At 44.3% G+C, this 15,790-nt stretch overlaps 1 protein-coding gene across 3 annotated transcripts in view; it reads right to left on the reverse strand.

Annotated features, from left to right (window-relative positions):
• The window catches only part of LOC124615828 (UDP-glucosyltransferase 2-like), a 144,409-nt gene that overhangs the window by 71,636 nt on the left and 56,983 nt on the right, over positions 1-15,790 (reverse strand). For all 3 annotated transcript variants that reach the window (XM_047143977.1, XM_047143974.1, XM_047143975.1), the window contains one exon: positions 11,581-11,845. In XM_047143977.1, the coding sequence (XP_046999933.1) occupies positions 11,581-11,832 (252 nt within the window). In that variant the 5' untranslated portion in view covers positions 11,833-11,845. The remainder of the gene's footprint in view (positions 1-11,580; positions 11,846-15,790) is intronic.

Here is a 15,790-nt window from a genome sequence, read left to right on the forward strand (position 1 = left end):
ACTTGTTGATAAGGTTAAAATACAAAAGAAGGGTATTTGGGGGACAGAAATGAATTGCTGAATAAAAGTACTATTTCTTACACATGTAAAGTATTTTATACGAATGCGTGGCGTCTGTTCTTTTGCACAGACACCGCACATTCAAATAATTTCGCCTCAATGGGCAAAAATTACACGTTCTTCAGTGAGGATGCACAATTATGTCCAGCTCCTGCGGGAGCGTGGAGGACGGGCCCCGGGGCTGTGGACAGCAGGCGCTAGGTGGGAGTGCGGATCGGCCGAGAGGCGTGCCGAAATACTCGGCGCAGTGGGGAGAAAAACTAGTTTCCGGGTGGCACAGTGGTTAACACACCTGCCTAGTAAACAGAACATTCCGGGTTCGACTCCTGGTGTGGGTCATGTTGTTAGCAGGCATCACTAGTGCCGGCCGTTGTGGCCGAGCGGTTCTAGGCGCTGCAATCCGGAATCGCGCTGCTGCTACGGTCGCAGGTTCGAATCCTGCCTCGGGCATGGGTTTGCGTGATGGCCTTAGGTTAGTTAGGTTTACGTAGTTCTATCGGACTGATGATCTCAGTTGTTGAGTCCCATAGTGCTCAGAGCCATTTGAACCATTTGAGCATCAGTAGCCCTTTCCCGCTCCTTTCCCTCCTCCAGTTTTAATGTATACACTAATTACTAATCCTTACACAATTAGTTCTTCTACCACCGAGTTACCGAAGTACGCAATAAAGTTCCACAAAACTTAAAAAAGAGTTTTTGTAAATCATTTAAGAGTGAGTAGAAATGCACTCCGTCTTCAGGCTCAAGTGGCCCGTCGGGACCATTCGACCGCCGTGTCATCCTCACTAAGGATGCGGATAGGAGGGGCGTATGGTCAGCACACCGCTCTCCCGGTCGTTACGATGGTTTTCTTTGACCAGAGCCGCTACTGTTCGGTCGAGTAGCTCCTCAGTTGGCATCACGAGGCTGAGTGCACCCCGAAAAATGGCAACAGCGCATGGCGGCCCGGATGGTCACCCATCCAAGTGCCGGCCACGCCCGACAGCGCGTAACTTCGATGATCTCACGGGAACCGGTGTAGCCACTGCGGCAAGGCCGTTGTCCACAAAAGTGGATAGAGGCTTTATGTAAATTATTATAGAAGAAAGGCATCACTATTCCTGTCAATATGTGAGCAACCAACAACCAATTTGCGCTTTCAGAAATGTATCCTTGCAAACCCTCAAGAATAACGCTGAAACAGTCAGTAGGGAAATAGAAGCAGACTGCCTCCACTTTTCAGCCCGTGATCGCTCACTAAATTAAGACGACAGTGAAAATCCTGTCAGGCTTTGCGCGAAAGTGTGCCCGTCTGTCACGTCACGTCGCACTTTTCAGGTATTACGTATAGTGAGTAAGTAAATATATCTAGACAACAGTGTCTCCCATCCAAGTGTGAAGTACTGCTAATGGGTTTCGCCTGATTTCCTGGAATCCACATAACATAACTGTCACATGTTTCTTTCTTCATGACAGTTCCCAATCGCACACTCCAGGTACAACGAAGACCCTCATGCGGCGTCCGATAACCCAAAATACAGCACAGACTAGGTTCCCTCTGATTTCGTCATTTCACTCACGTGAACCTCTGGCTATGAGACTAGATTTGGGAAAAGACAAATATCTGCAGACCAGTGCAGGAATTTGGCGGAAGTCACAGGCGGCTGCCTTCTACGTCGAGGATTTTGGAAAGCAGCTGCTACCAACGACAAATGTCTAACTCGGAGTGGCGACAGCGAAGAGAGGTAAGTGGAAGGTATATCCAAATGTTGTAAATAAAACATTTTTGATTTTCACTACGGTTTCCATTTCGCGACCGATCCGAAGTAGAAACAAAAATTTTTTGGCACAAAAACACCTACGACAAAATTCTGAAAAATTAAGTGTTTCTAAGTACTCGGGCAGGTAGGTTAGAAAACTTAAAAAGGGAAATGGATAGGTTAAAGTTAGATATAGTGGGAATTAGTGAAGTTCGGTGGCAGGAGGAACAAGACTTTTGGTCAGGTGACTACAGGGTTATAAACACAAAATCAAATAGGGGTAATGCAGGAGTAGGTTTAATAATGAATAAAAAAATAGGAGAACTGGTAAGCTACTACAAACAGCATAGTGAACGCATTATTGTGGCCAACACAGACACGAAGCCCACGCCTACTACAGTAGTACAAGTTTATATGCCAACTAGCTCTACAGATGACGAAGAAATTGATGAAATGTATGATGAGATAAAAGAAATTATTGAGGTAGTGAAGGGAGACGAAAATTTAATAGTCATGGGTGACTGGAATTCCAGAGTAGGAAAACGGAGAGAAGGAAACATAGTAGGTGGATATGGATTGGGGCTAAGAAATGAAAGAGGAAGCCGCCTGGTAGAATTTTGTGCAGAGCGTAACCTAATCATAGCTAACACTTGGTTCAAGAATCATGAAAGAAGGTTGTATACATGGAAGAATCCTGGAGATACTAAAAGGTATCAGATACATTATATAATGGTAAGACAGAGATTTAGGAACCAGGTTTTAAATTGTAAGACATTTCCGGGGGCAGAATTGGACTCTGACCACAATCTATTGGTTATGAACTGTAGATTAAAACTGAAGAAACTGCAAAAAGGTCGGGATTTGAGGTGATGGGACCTGGATAAACTGAAAGAACCAGAGGTTGTAGAGAGCATAAGGGAACAATTGACAGGAATGGGGGAAGGAAATACAGTAGAAGAAGAATGGGTAGCTTTGAGGGATGAAATAGTGAAGGCAGCAGAGGATCAAGTAGGTAAAAAGACGAGGGCTAGTAGCAACCCTTGGGTAACAGAAGAAATAAGGAATTTAATTGATGGAAGGAGAAAATATAAAAATGCAGTAAATGAAGCAGGCAAAAAGGAATACAAATGTCTCAAAAATGAGATCGACAGGAAGTGCAAAACGGCTAAGCAGGGATGGCTAGAGGACAAATGTAAGGATGTAGAGGCTTATCCCACTAGTGGTAAGATATATACTGCCTACAGGAAAACTAGAGAGACCTTTGGAGAAGGGAGAACCACTTGCATGAATATCAAGAGCTTTGATGGAAACCCAGTTCTAAGCAAAGAAGGGATAGCAGAAAGATGGAAGGAGTATATAGGGGGTCTATGCAAGGGCGACGTACTTGCTGACAATATTATGGAAATGGAAGAGGATGTAGAGGAAGATGAAATGGGAGATATAATACTGCGTGAAGAGTTTGACAGAGAACTGAAAGACCTGAGTCGAAACAAGGCCCCGGGAGTAGACAACATTCCATTAGAACTACTGACAGCCTTGGGAGAGCCAGTCCTGACAAAACTCTACCATCTGGTGAGCAAGATGTATGAGACAGGCGAAATACCCTTAGACTTCAAGAATAATAAAATAATTCCAATCCCAAAGAAAGCAGGTGTTGACAGATGTGAAAATTACCAAAACTATCAGTTTAATAAGTCACAGCTGCAAAGTCCTAACGCGAATTGTTTACAGGCGAATGGAAAAACTGACAGAAGCCGACCTCGGGGAAGATCAGTTTGGATTCCTTTAAAATGTTGGAACACGTGAGGCAATACTGAGCCTACGACTTATCTTAGAAGAAAGATTAAGGAAAGGCAAACCTACGTTTCTTGCATTTGTAGACCTAGAGAAAGCTTATGACAATGTTGATTGGAATACTCTCTTTCAAATTCTGAAGGCGGCAGGGGTAAAATATAGGGAGCGAAAGGCTATTTACAGTTTGTACAGAAACCAGATGGCAGTTATAAAGAGTCGAGGGGTATGAAAGGGAAGCAGTGGTTGGGAAGGGAGTGAGACAGGGTTGTAGCCTATCCCCGATGTTATTCAATCTATACATTGAGCAAGCAGTAAAGGAAACAAGAGAAAAAAATTCGGAGTAGGTATTAAAATCCACGGAGAAGAAATAAAAACTTTGAGGTTCGCCGGTGACATTGTAATTCTGTCAGAGACAGCAAAGGACTTGGAAGAGCAGTTGAACGGAATGGACAGTGTCTTGAAAGGAGGATGTAAGATGAACATCAACAAAAGCAAAACTAGGAAAATGGAATGTAGTCGAATTATGTCGGGTGATGCTGAGGGAATGAGATTAGGAAATGAGACACTTAAAGTAGTAAAGGAGTTTTGCTATTTGGGGAGGATATAAAATGTAGACTGTCAATGGCAAGGAAAGCGTTTCTGAAGAAGAGAAATTTGTTAACATCGCGTACAGATTTAAGAGTCAGGAAATAGTTTCTGAAAGTATTTGTATGGAGTGTAGCCATGTAGGGAAGTGAAACGTGGACGATAAATAGTTTAGACAAGAAGAGAATAGAAGCTTTCGAAATGTGGTGCTACAGACGAATGCTTACGATTAGATGGGTAGATCACATAACTAATGAGGAGGTATTGAATAGAATTGGGAGAAGAGGAGCTTGTGGCACAACTTGACGAGAAGAAGGGATCGGTTGGTAGGACATGTTCTGAGACATCGAGGGATCACCAATTTAGTGTTGGAGGGGAGCGTGGAGGGTAAAAATCGTAGAGGGAGACCAAGAGATGAATACACTAAGCGGATTCAGAAGGATGTAGGTTGCAGTAGGCACTGGGAGATGAAGAAGCTTGCACAGGATAGAGTAGCATGGAGAGCTGCTTCAAACCAGTCTCAGGATTGAAGACCACAACAACAACAACAACAAGTACTCATGTCTTCGTGATGACTTTGTGTTGTGTGATGTCCTTAGATTAGTTAGGTTTAAGTAGTTCTGAGTTCTAGGGGACTGATGACCATAGATGTTAAGAACCGTAGTGCTCAGAGCCATTTGAACCATTACTCATGTCTTGCCATGAAGTAAAAAAATTGAAGCAGCTAATGATGCTAGATGTATGGGACATCTGATAAACGGGAAGGAATTTTAAAAAGGTAAAGAAGAAAAACACTGAACTAAAAAGGATAAACACAGGAAGTAAACACATATTCGCTGCTCACCTCGTGCAAGACAGTCAAACGCCGCACAGTATCTAAAAGAGCCTGGCAATTCTTCAAAAACAATAAATACGGGATACGTTATGGATTATATGAAGAAACAGAAGTTCATGTGCCCCTAAAAAAGTCAAGATAAAACACGTTTAACGAACAGTGCACACTACGGAAAACCAGTTGGCTGGCTATAAGCCGCCCATTATTGATACGTACATTCATTTAACGGCATCCCGCAGTTTTGTGATAACATTCAGATGTTAGTTAACAGGTCCTCACCTTTTGATGAGTACACGTTTTGTCGCAGATGCGCCAGCACTCGCTACAGCTGCCTGTGTTCCAACTTCCGCTCGCTCGCGCCACAGGTCTCGCTTGCTGTCTGACCTGGACGCATCTTTCACTGTAGCTACTCCAGAATATTATTAAATCTGTGCTAAGACTTCTAGCTCTTCATTGCTAAAGCGTCCAACTTACATTCCAGAACACGTCTAAATATATCCCGTTTTATTCCTAAGGTATTCCAATACGTTTAATGTGTCAAAATTTATAGTTTTTATGTAAATGACACGACCATTTTTGTTACGACATTGCGCGCGTCATTTTTAAAGCCTCTAGACTTTTACTTCCATGACTACCTCATGGTTCAAATGGCTCTACGCACTATGGGACTTAACATCTGAGGTCATCAGTCCCCTAGACTTTGAACTACTTAAACTTAACTAACCTAAGGACATCACACACATCCATGCCCTAGGCAGGATTCGAACCTGCGACCGTAGCAGCCGCGTGGTTCTAGACTGAAGCGCCTAGAACCGCTCGGCCACCGCGGTCGGGTAACTACACTCATGTTCATATGGAACAGAACACCTTGGACGACTAGAGATACAACATTTATATTCACAGGACATGTACATTAGTATTTTCTGCAGAAATGATTAGCATTTCAGTCACCTCGGTTCAGCATGTGTCCTGTTGCCTAGTGGGCACAGGGTCCGCCATACGTCCTAATAGTTTGTTCCATGCGTTATGACATCCACACGTACAAGGTGCGAATGGCACCCTGTGATATATCCGTCCATGCTGCATTCACCTGCTTCCAAAGTCCATCTGTGGTGGTTGGCACTGGGTCACAGAGGTGCAACCGTCGTTTCACCATATCCCACACATTTTAAATCGGCGACAAGTCTGCTGATCTGGCGGACGAGAGCAAAAGACTGACACCACGATGGCACGTGTTCATACAGTAACATGTGGTTGTGGATTGTCTTGTTGAAAAATGGCGTCTCGGGTGTTGTGCAGAAAGGGTGTGGCTACCAGTCGCAGGATGTCACAGTGGCCTGGACATGCACCAGCTGTGCTTTGGTTGTAACCAGCACCACCCTATACCATAAGGTCCTAAGTTGGCGCTGCGCATCTTGTGTGAATGCAGTTGCTGTGCTGCGCAGATCTGTCCAGCAATACCACTCGGATGCGGTGCTGTCCTTCCCGAGGAGTGGGTGGGTGGGGGGGAGGAAGGGGTAGCTGGGGATCGGATGGTCTGGTTGGTGCGATCCGACCCTTCCCGTAGTGTTCTACGACCTTCCGTGAACCATTCTGCACACACCCGTTGCACTGCCGAAACCCTTCCGCAGGAACTGCAGTTTCCCGGATGAATGAATCACATTCTCTCACGTCAATAACACGCCCTCTTTCAGACTCACTGATTTGTCGGTCCGGTTGGCTCATATGTCTGCGAGGAGTCTTGCACATTTGCTCAAGTCACACTGATTCATTACCTTCGGCTTATACCGAGAGCGAGAGCCGCAGGCTCATCCTACCGGTAGATGGTGTTGCGCCGTGATGTCGATGTTGACCTTGCATCCGCGGACCGACATGGTTCAGATACTTATCATTATTGCAGAACATACTATTGTACACGTCCCGTGAATATGACGGTCCAATCACTAGTTCTGTTTTTTTCTGTACATCAGTATATTTAAGGACGCTTCACCGCAGCAAAAAGTAAACTATATTTTTCTCTACTTTTCATTTTCTGTAACCATACCGTACATATCTAAAATTAACATTTTTAAGTCCTCTTATGTAAACAATATTTAAATATCTCTTGTATCATACAGTTGTAACTGAATTAAATTACTTGAACGTACAATGAAGAGCCAAAGAAACTGTTACACCTGCCTCATATCGTTTAGGGCAGACCCCAGCACGCAGAAGTGCCACAAGACTACGTGGCATGGACTCGACAGGTCTGTAGCAATGCTGGAGGGAGTTGACACCTTTAATCCTGCAGGGCTGCCAATAACTATGTAAGAGTACGAGAGTGTGGAGATCTATTCGGAACAGCACAATGAATGCCATCCCAGATATGCTCAGTAATGTTTATGTTTGGGGAGTTTGGTGGCCATCTGAACTGTTTAAAGTCAGAAGAGTGTTCCTATAGTCACTAGACGTGTGGGGTGTCACATTGTCCAGCTGGGATTGCCAAAGTCCGTCGGAATGTACAATGGACATGAATGGATGCAGGTGATTAGAGAGAATGCTTAGGTCCGTGTCACCTGTCAGAATCGTGTCTAGACGTATCAGGGGTCCCACATTACTCCAACTGCGCACACCCCACACCATAACAGAGCCCCCAACGGCTTCAACAGTCCAGTACTGACATGCAGGGTCCATGGATTCATGAGATTGTCTCCATCCCAATACACGTCCATGCGCTCGACGCAATTAGAAACGAGGCTCTTCGGACCAGGCAACATGTTTCCAGTGATCAACAGCCCAATATCGGTTTTCACAGGCCCAGACTGTATGTAAAGCTTTGTGTGGTGCTGTCATCAAGGGTACACGAGTGGGCCTTCGGCTCCGCAAGCCCATATGAAAGGTTTCGTTGAATGGTTCGCACCCTGACACTTCTTGATGGCCAAGCATTAAAAAATGCTGCAATTTACGGAAGGATTGCACTTTTGTCACGTTGAACGATTCTCTTCACTCGTCGTTGGTCTCATTCTTGCAGGATCTTTTTCCGGCCGCAGCGATATCGGAGATTTGATGTTTTGGCGGATTCCTGATATTCACGCTACACTCGTGGAATTGTCGTGCGGAAAAATCCCCACTTCGCTGCTACCCCTGAGAAGCTGTGTCCCATCGCTCATGGGCCGACTATGATACCACGTTCAAACTCGCTTGAATATCGCTATTGAGAAAACTTGGAGAACCGTCATTTGAGGGTGATTGCAGAACGATTCTGTTGCCTCCAACATACATTGCAAGTAAGGAGCATGATTATAAGATAAGAGAAATTAGGGTCATATGGAGGCACATAGATAGTCATTTTTCCCGCATTCTACACTGAAGCACGAAAGAAACTGGTATAGGCATGAGTATTCAAATACACGGATATGTAAACAGACAGAATACAGCGCTCCGGACAGCAACGCCTATGTAAGGCAACAAGTGTCTGGCGCAGTTGTTAGACCGGTTACTGCTGCTACAGTGGCAGGTTATCAATATTTAAGTGAACTTGAACGTGCTGCTATCGTCGGAGCACGAGCGATGGGACACAGCATCTCCGAGGTAGCGATAAAGTGGGGATTTTCCCGAACGAGCATTTCACGAGTGTACAGTGTATATCAGGAATCCGGTAAAACATCAAATCTCCGACATCGCTACGGCCGGAGAAAGATACTGCAAGAACGGGACCAACGACGACTAAAGAGAACCCTTCCGCAAACTGCAGCAGATTTCAGAGTTGGACCATCAACAAGTGCCTGCATACAAACCACTCAACGAAACATCATAGATATGGGCTTTCGGAACCGATGGCCCACTCGTGTACCCTTGATGACTGCACAACACAAAGCTTTACGCCTTACCTGGGCCCGTCAACATCGGCATTGGACTATTGATGACTGGAAGCATGTTGCATGGTCGGACGAGTCTCGTGTCAAATTGTACTGAGCGGATGGACGTGCTCGAGTATGGAAACAACCACATGAATCCAAGGTCCCCGCATGTCAGCACAGGACTGTTTAAGCTGGCGAAGGCTCTGTAATGGTGTGGGGCGTGTGCAGTTGGAGTGATATGGGACCCCTCATACGTGTAGGTACTACTGTGACAGGTCAGCATCCTGTCTGATCGCCTACATCCATTCATGCCCACTGTATATTCCGAAGGACGTGGGCAATTCCAGCAGGACAATGCGACACCCCAGACGTCCATAATTGCTGCAGAGTTGCTCCAGGAACATTCTTCTGGCTTTAAACACTAACGGTGGCCACCAGACATGAATATTATTGAGGATATCTACGATGCTTTGCAACGTGCTCTTCAGAGGAGATCTCCCTCCTTTGTACTCCGACGGATTTACGGACAGCTTGAGAGGCCCACATGCCTTGCCCATACTGTGGCATCAAGCAGTCAGGCCTGCCAAGCGAGTGGATTTATTCTTATTTCTCGAGTAACACCAATGACTGATTATGAGCTCTAGTACCCACAATTAAACTACAAATTATTCTCCTGTTTGAATATTACGCAACGGAAACGGATAACGCAATCCCGACTATTAGGAATTTACACAACTCTGATTGTTCACTATGCTCTGGCAATACAACATTTTCTTTCTTACCCATCGGCTTTGACCAACACGTGGCCATCGCACTGATAATGATTGGCGCACACATTATAAACTCTGGATATCATGACTACACACTATTCGAAGAACAAGGCCACTAATCTTTTTCTTTTCACTTTCTTTTTTGTTCCGATAAATTCTATTATGATTCAAAGATAACCTAAACACACCATTACATTTTATACAACAATTACACTTGAGAAACTCTGCCCAGTGGGCATGGCTTTACATTGGTGATTCTCTATCTTATGGTCTCGTAATTATATAACGCTACAGTGCACTTTCTGGATAGGATGGTGGATCTTTTGTTATATCTCACACTTCCACTCTCACACCCATCATCACGAAAATTTCCTCCAGACCGAGCGGTACAAAAAGGAACATGCATAACCCACTGCCTCTGAACCTATCTTGCTACTCTCCCATGCAAACCACACATAATTAAATTACGTGAAATACATAACACTGACAACATAAATACAATCACAAAGAATAGTCACAACGTTAGAATCACTTCACTTTCAGCTTCCCCACTTCAGTTAGTATTCATCCCAGTTTCACACGACACTGCCCCACTTCGTAACTTTTCTTTCCTACTACGAACTCTGGAGGATATATGCACGTCTTCCTGTGCAATGCAGGCCAAGTGGCGTTGCCGGATAGACGGCTGACTCACCTTTCCTTGTCTCTCAGAGTATTTGAGTTTGAATCTAGCGTCACACGGAAACATAACACGCAAAGTAATATTAAGATCATATTCGTCACACGCGCGAGTCCTCAACTGATACCTTGGACAAGTACTTCTCTTTATCCTTTGTCTCATACACAGATTGAGACTCACACAGTACTCACCACGTGGAACTGCCAGTGTCTAATTTCAAGCCCTGCACACGCCATCTCTTAAATATTTCCAACTTATAGTACACACGCCAGTAATTCAGCTTATCTTTAGCACTCGGAAGTATCTCAACTTAGCACTAGCACTCGCAAGTATTTCAAGTTATTGCTACACGTGGTTTCATTGTGACCGTTGGTCACTTCCGAAGATTACTACGATCCCCTTAATATTACCTGCCTGTCATTTAATTCTCCCCAAAAAGTTCCTGAAATACAGAAATAATTATTCCAAACTACTCTTAAGTATTTCACATGCATACCATCCTCTCCACTCTTTTGTCTTTACGGAGCACACCTAAGACGGGTCTAAGAGTGCTGAAACATGGACGTTCTTCAGATAGGGGAGGACCATGCTACCGTATTGGTCAGCCACATTTCAGGTGCTCAAAGCTCAGGTAAATTTCATCCCTTTGGTTCCACCAAAGGTGACCAAAAGACCGTCTCAAAGATGATCATATATTGCACATTCACTATCTGCAGTTAGCAGACGACCACAAATTCATTCATTTGACAGATCTCACCAAATTGGGTGTAGGGATTTATTTTGTGGGAGTGCACATGTGAGCAATTAAATAAATAAATTGTCCTTCTTTCCTCCACTGGTATCCGGCTTCGGTGTATTAAGTGAAATTGAGTTATTATTACAAAAAATATGTTGTTCTGACAAGAATAACGAAAAATGTTGTACCTATTTTCAATGTCGGGCGGTACTGTACCCTTTCAAGCTCTGCAGGATTAATGGTGTCAGTTCCTTCCAGCACTACTACAGACATTAGTCGAGTCCATGTCACGTGGAATTGTGGCACACCTGCGTGCTCACAGAGACCCTACACGATATTAGATAGGCCTACCAGTTTCTTTGGCTCTTCAGTGTATTAGCGAGTTGAACAGGAAATGGCTACTAGTGGTACGGGGTACCCTCCACCTCGCGCCGCACGGTGGATTGCGGAGTATCGATGTAGATGTTCTGCGCATTTGGTGAGGTTAAAAGCTGCAAATTACAAATATTTTTGCCGGACGTAATCGGAAAGAAGTCCACTTACATTGTTGTGCAGCTGCGGAAACCTGCCTTGGAGACTTATGAAGTTGTAGTTCTTGATGGGAGTCTTGGGCGGGTGGTGTCCGAGCACGGTGACGTTGTGGCCCCTGGCGGCCAGCTCCTCGAAGAGCGGACGGAACATGAGGAAGTGGCTCAGCCCGGGAAACCAGATGGGCGCCAGGATGTTGGCCGCCTGGCCGTCGTCTGCCAGCAGCAGGCCCGCCACCACGCTGAAGGCCACGAACCACGCCCTCATGGCGGCCGCTCACCTGAGGACACGAGCAGGCGCTGTCTTGAGCGCCTCTGCAAGAAATATGCATACGGGAAGAGGGCAGGGTCCGGCAGTGAATGGTTAGCCATACAGCTTCCATTATCTGTCTATTCACCCTCCGGATCACAACCAATTCCCTTCCGATTTTTTCCACAAATTTTACGAAATATTGGTTATGACGGAGGATTCAGTGTCTCAGACATTTGAAAGGTAACTCCGTTTCAGGGATCACTGGGGCCGCTCACCTGAGGACACGAGCAGACACTGTCTTCAGCGCCTCTGCAAGATATATGCACACAGGAAGAGGGCAAGGTCCGGCAGTGAATGGTTAGCCATACAGTTTCTGTTATTCGTATATTCACCCTCCGGATCACAACCAGTTCCCTTCCGATTCTTTTCACAAATAGCTTGCCTGGAGAAACAGCATTTTTCGAAATATTCCTTATGACGGAGGACTCAGTGTATCAGTCACTTGAAAGGTAATTCGTATCGGGAATCAGGAGAGCCACTTTTCAATCACGCTTTTCGGCATCTACCGGGTGATCAAAAAGTCATTATAAATTTGAAAACTTAATAAACCACGGAATAATGTAGATAGAGAGGTAAAGATTGACACGCATGCTTGGAATGACATGGGGTTTTATTAGAACCAAAAAAAGCAAAGTTCACAAAATATTCGACAGATGCACGTCGTTTGGTGATGATCGTATGCTCAGCCGCCACTTTCGTCATGCTTGGCCTCCCAGGTCCCCAGACCTCAGTCCGTGCGATTATTGAAGTCGCAAGTGTATCGTGATCGACCGACATCTCTAGGGATGCTGAAAGACAACATCCGACGCCAATGCCTCACCATAACTCCGGACATGCTTTACAGTGCTGTTCACAACATTATTCCTCGACTACAGCTATTATTGAGGAATGATGGTGGACATATTGAGCATTTCCTATAAATAACATCGTCTTTCCTTCGTCTTACTTTGTTATGCTAATTATTGCTATTCTGATCAGATGAAGCGCCATCTGTCGGACATTTTTTGAACTTTTGTATTTTTTTGGTTCTAATAAAACCCCATGTCATTCCAAGCATGTGTGTCAATTTGTACCTCTCTATCTACATTATTCCGTGATTTATTCAGTTTTCAAATTTATACTGACTTTTTGACAACCCGATACATATGAATAAGAATATCTAAACTGATGAGCGAAAACATTATGAGCACCTGCTTAACAGATTGTTGGAACGAAGTGTATCACTGATACAGCATATCAGGGATCCGACTCTTTGTTGGTAGGTTTGTGGAGGCATCTGGCACTAGGTGTCCAACCACAGGGAATGTAAATCGCGTAAATAACGGGCCACTGATTTGCGTGCGCGGTGGTGGCGCCCGATAACGATGCAGATCGGTCCCATAGGATTTACATCTGGCGAATTTCGTCGCCGAGACATCAACATGAGATCACGCTAATGCTCCTCAAACTACTGCAGAACGTTTCTGGCTCCGAGACACCATACTGTGAAGTCATCAAGCGTGAAGGGGCGCAAGTGATTCGCAGCTGTCAAGAGTGTCTTCGATTACTGGCTCACAAAGGAAGCAAGACCGTACTTGTGAAGAGAGTGGACATGAAGAAAGTTACGCATTCATACACAGCACAATACGCTATTACTTTTTCCGGACGTGTCCTGCCGAGTATTTGCGTATGCCTGCAGGAGACAACAGGTGCATTTGGACCCCAAGTCCAGAAGGCGATCGATGAATACGCCAAAACACACAAGAACGTCATTATGACGTCATCAAAATCTGGAAAGCTGACTGCAAACACGTACGAGTTCCTTAAAACATTTTTGAAGCCCTATCTTGGGAACAAAAGGTTTCTCCTCATCGTCGACTATTGGGTAGGGCAAACACAACCAGAACTGTACGACGAGGTTTTCCAGGACGACGCACATTGTATCACGTGTACCCTCAAAGTTATTCCGCCGAAGTGCACACCACTAGTGCAGCCCTGTGATGTTTATTTTTACAGACAGGTGAAAAATTTCATTAAATGCTTGCAAAATCGAGCCACGTTAATTCAACAGGAACGAGAGATTAATTCACGAGAAGATTGTATTAAAATTCACTCGATCGTTCACCATCAGTTATCATCTCCTTTTTTCCACAATATGATCCAGTACGCATGGTTCGCGTCGAAACTAACCGCAGAAACACTCATCTTTAGAAATGTTAACGAGGTCTGCTATTCGACAGATATCCTCAAAACTCGATGTTCGTGTAAAAAATCTGCATTTATTCGATGCGCAAATTGTTCAAACATCTTTTGTTTCGAGTGTTTTTATGACAAATATCATTCTGGCTCTTGTTTAATTTCGGAATCCAGCGAATAAACATATCATTATTCATAGTCTTCACAATATGAATATTATTCTCCCATGCACACAGTTTTCAATATACAATACGAACGCATATTTGAAGGAAATAATTTGGTTGGAAAAGTTGAAAATGTTGAAAAAACAAAAGTTTTCAATTTGGACGTCATTGCATTTTTTTAAAACTAAAAGCAAATAGATACTTTGAAAATACGAAGCACGAATTGTTACCAATATTGCATCGGCCACCGCGCCATTCGGTTCAGTGAGCGGACGCATGGGTATTATATACTGTAGGACTGAAAGTTTCGGAGCGTTTCTTTCGCGAATGGCTGGCCATCTGGCCGTATGGCTGGGGCATTGATGTTATACCAGAATTATACAAAAATCACAGCTTACCATTTCAAAGACCGTCGAACAGGTCCAAGCGCTCTCTGCAAACGTCACAGTATTCCTGGTTTTGTGTATTCCAGCACGCATTAAAAAACGGAATTATAGTTGCCTCGTTTTGTCACTCCAGTGACTACAAATTATTGTATTTTTTGGTAATTCTTTAATAATGTCTGCTCTCCAACCATCGAAAGTATTATGAATGAGAAAGGTGAATTACAGCTTCTGAGGTAAAGATCATGATTATATGCTGCTTTTATAAATAACACATAATGAGACGGAACTAGCGCTTCCGCTTGATTTACTGTGCCACATTTTACTCCGTGGTAGTGATTTTATATGACGAATTAGTCACTGTTGTAATTGTACAATGGTACAGCGAGCCCCTTGAAAAGGGATGAACGTCACTGTGTTCATTTACTTACTTCGTTCATCATCTACATCCTTTCGCCTGTCCTTATTATGTTGCAACAAATTACAGAATGACTTTGTTTTGACTGTAGGATTGTACTTGGATTTTGATGCCAATCTAACTCTTGTAGGGAGCTGAAGAAGACGCACCTGTAGCCTTCGAGGATTGGTAGGACCCCCCTCCCGCTCCCCCTCAGGGAAGATCAGAGTGACCGTTAGGGGCGCTCTACTATTTTTCAGGATTCGGCTCATGGTGTGGCTAGTGGGTGGACGGAAGGTGTGATGGGCTCCGTCATGCAGTTTCCTAAAGTTGAAGAGGATAAATATATTATTGTTAAGATTACTAACCCGTTCTTTTTCAGTCAACTGGCGTGTGAGATTCCTTGCTAATTCTTTATTTCTGGTATGCTGGTCATTCTCTCCGTACTGCCACGTGAGCAGTTCTGCAAGGAGACTTCACCACCTGTATGCTGAATCAGGTTCAGACAGGAAATGCGTATGAAGTTCATCTTGTAATGAAACCGAGAACAATCCACATGGGTGAGAAAACATAAGATTCATTGACTTCCGACTACCCACATAGAGTCGGGTGCACATATCAATGAGCAAAGGACGTTCTTGAGGAAATTCGGTCTAGGATTCGCGTGTGTCTCTTGTGAAGTTTTGATTATGTTCCAAGAACGATCGTACAAGATGAGTTCCAGTGTACCGCTTTGACTTCCAACTTGGTGTTGGCTCCATAGTCACTGTAAAATGATCGTTCTTGTTGAAATT

This window comes from Schistocerca americana, chromosome 5 (assembly GCF_021461395.2).
Source record: "Schistocerca americana isolate TAMUIC-IGC-003095 chromosome 5, iqSchAmer2.1, whole genome shotgun sequence".
NCBI classification, from domain to species: Eukaryota; Metazoa; Arthropoda; class Insecta; order Orthoptera; family Acrididae; genus Schistocerca; species Schistocerca americana.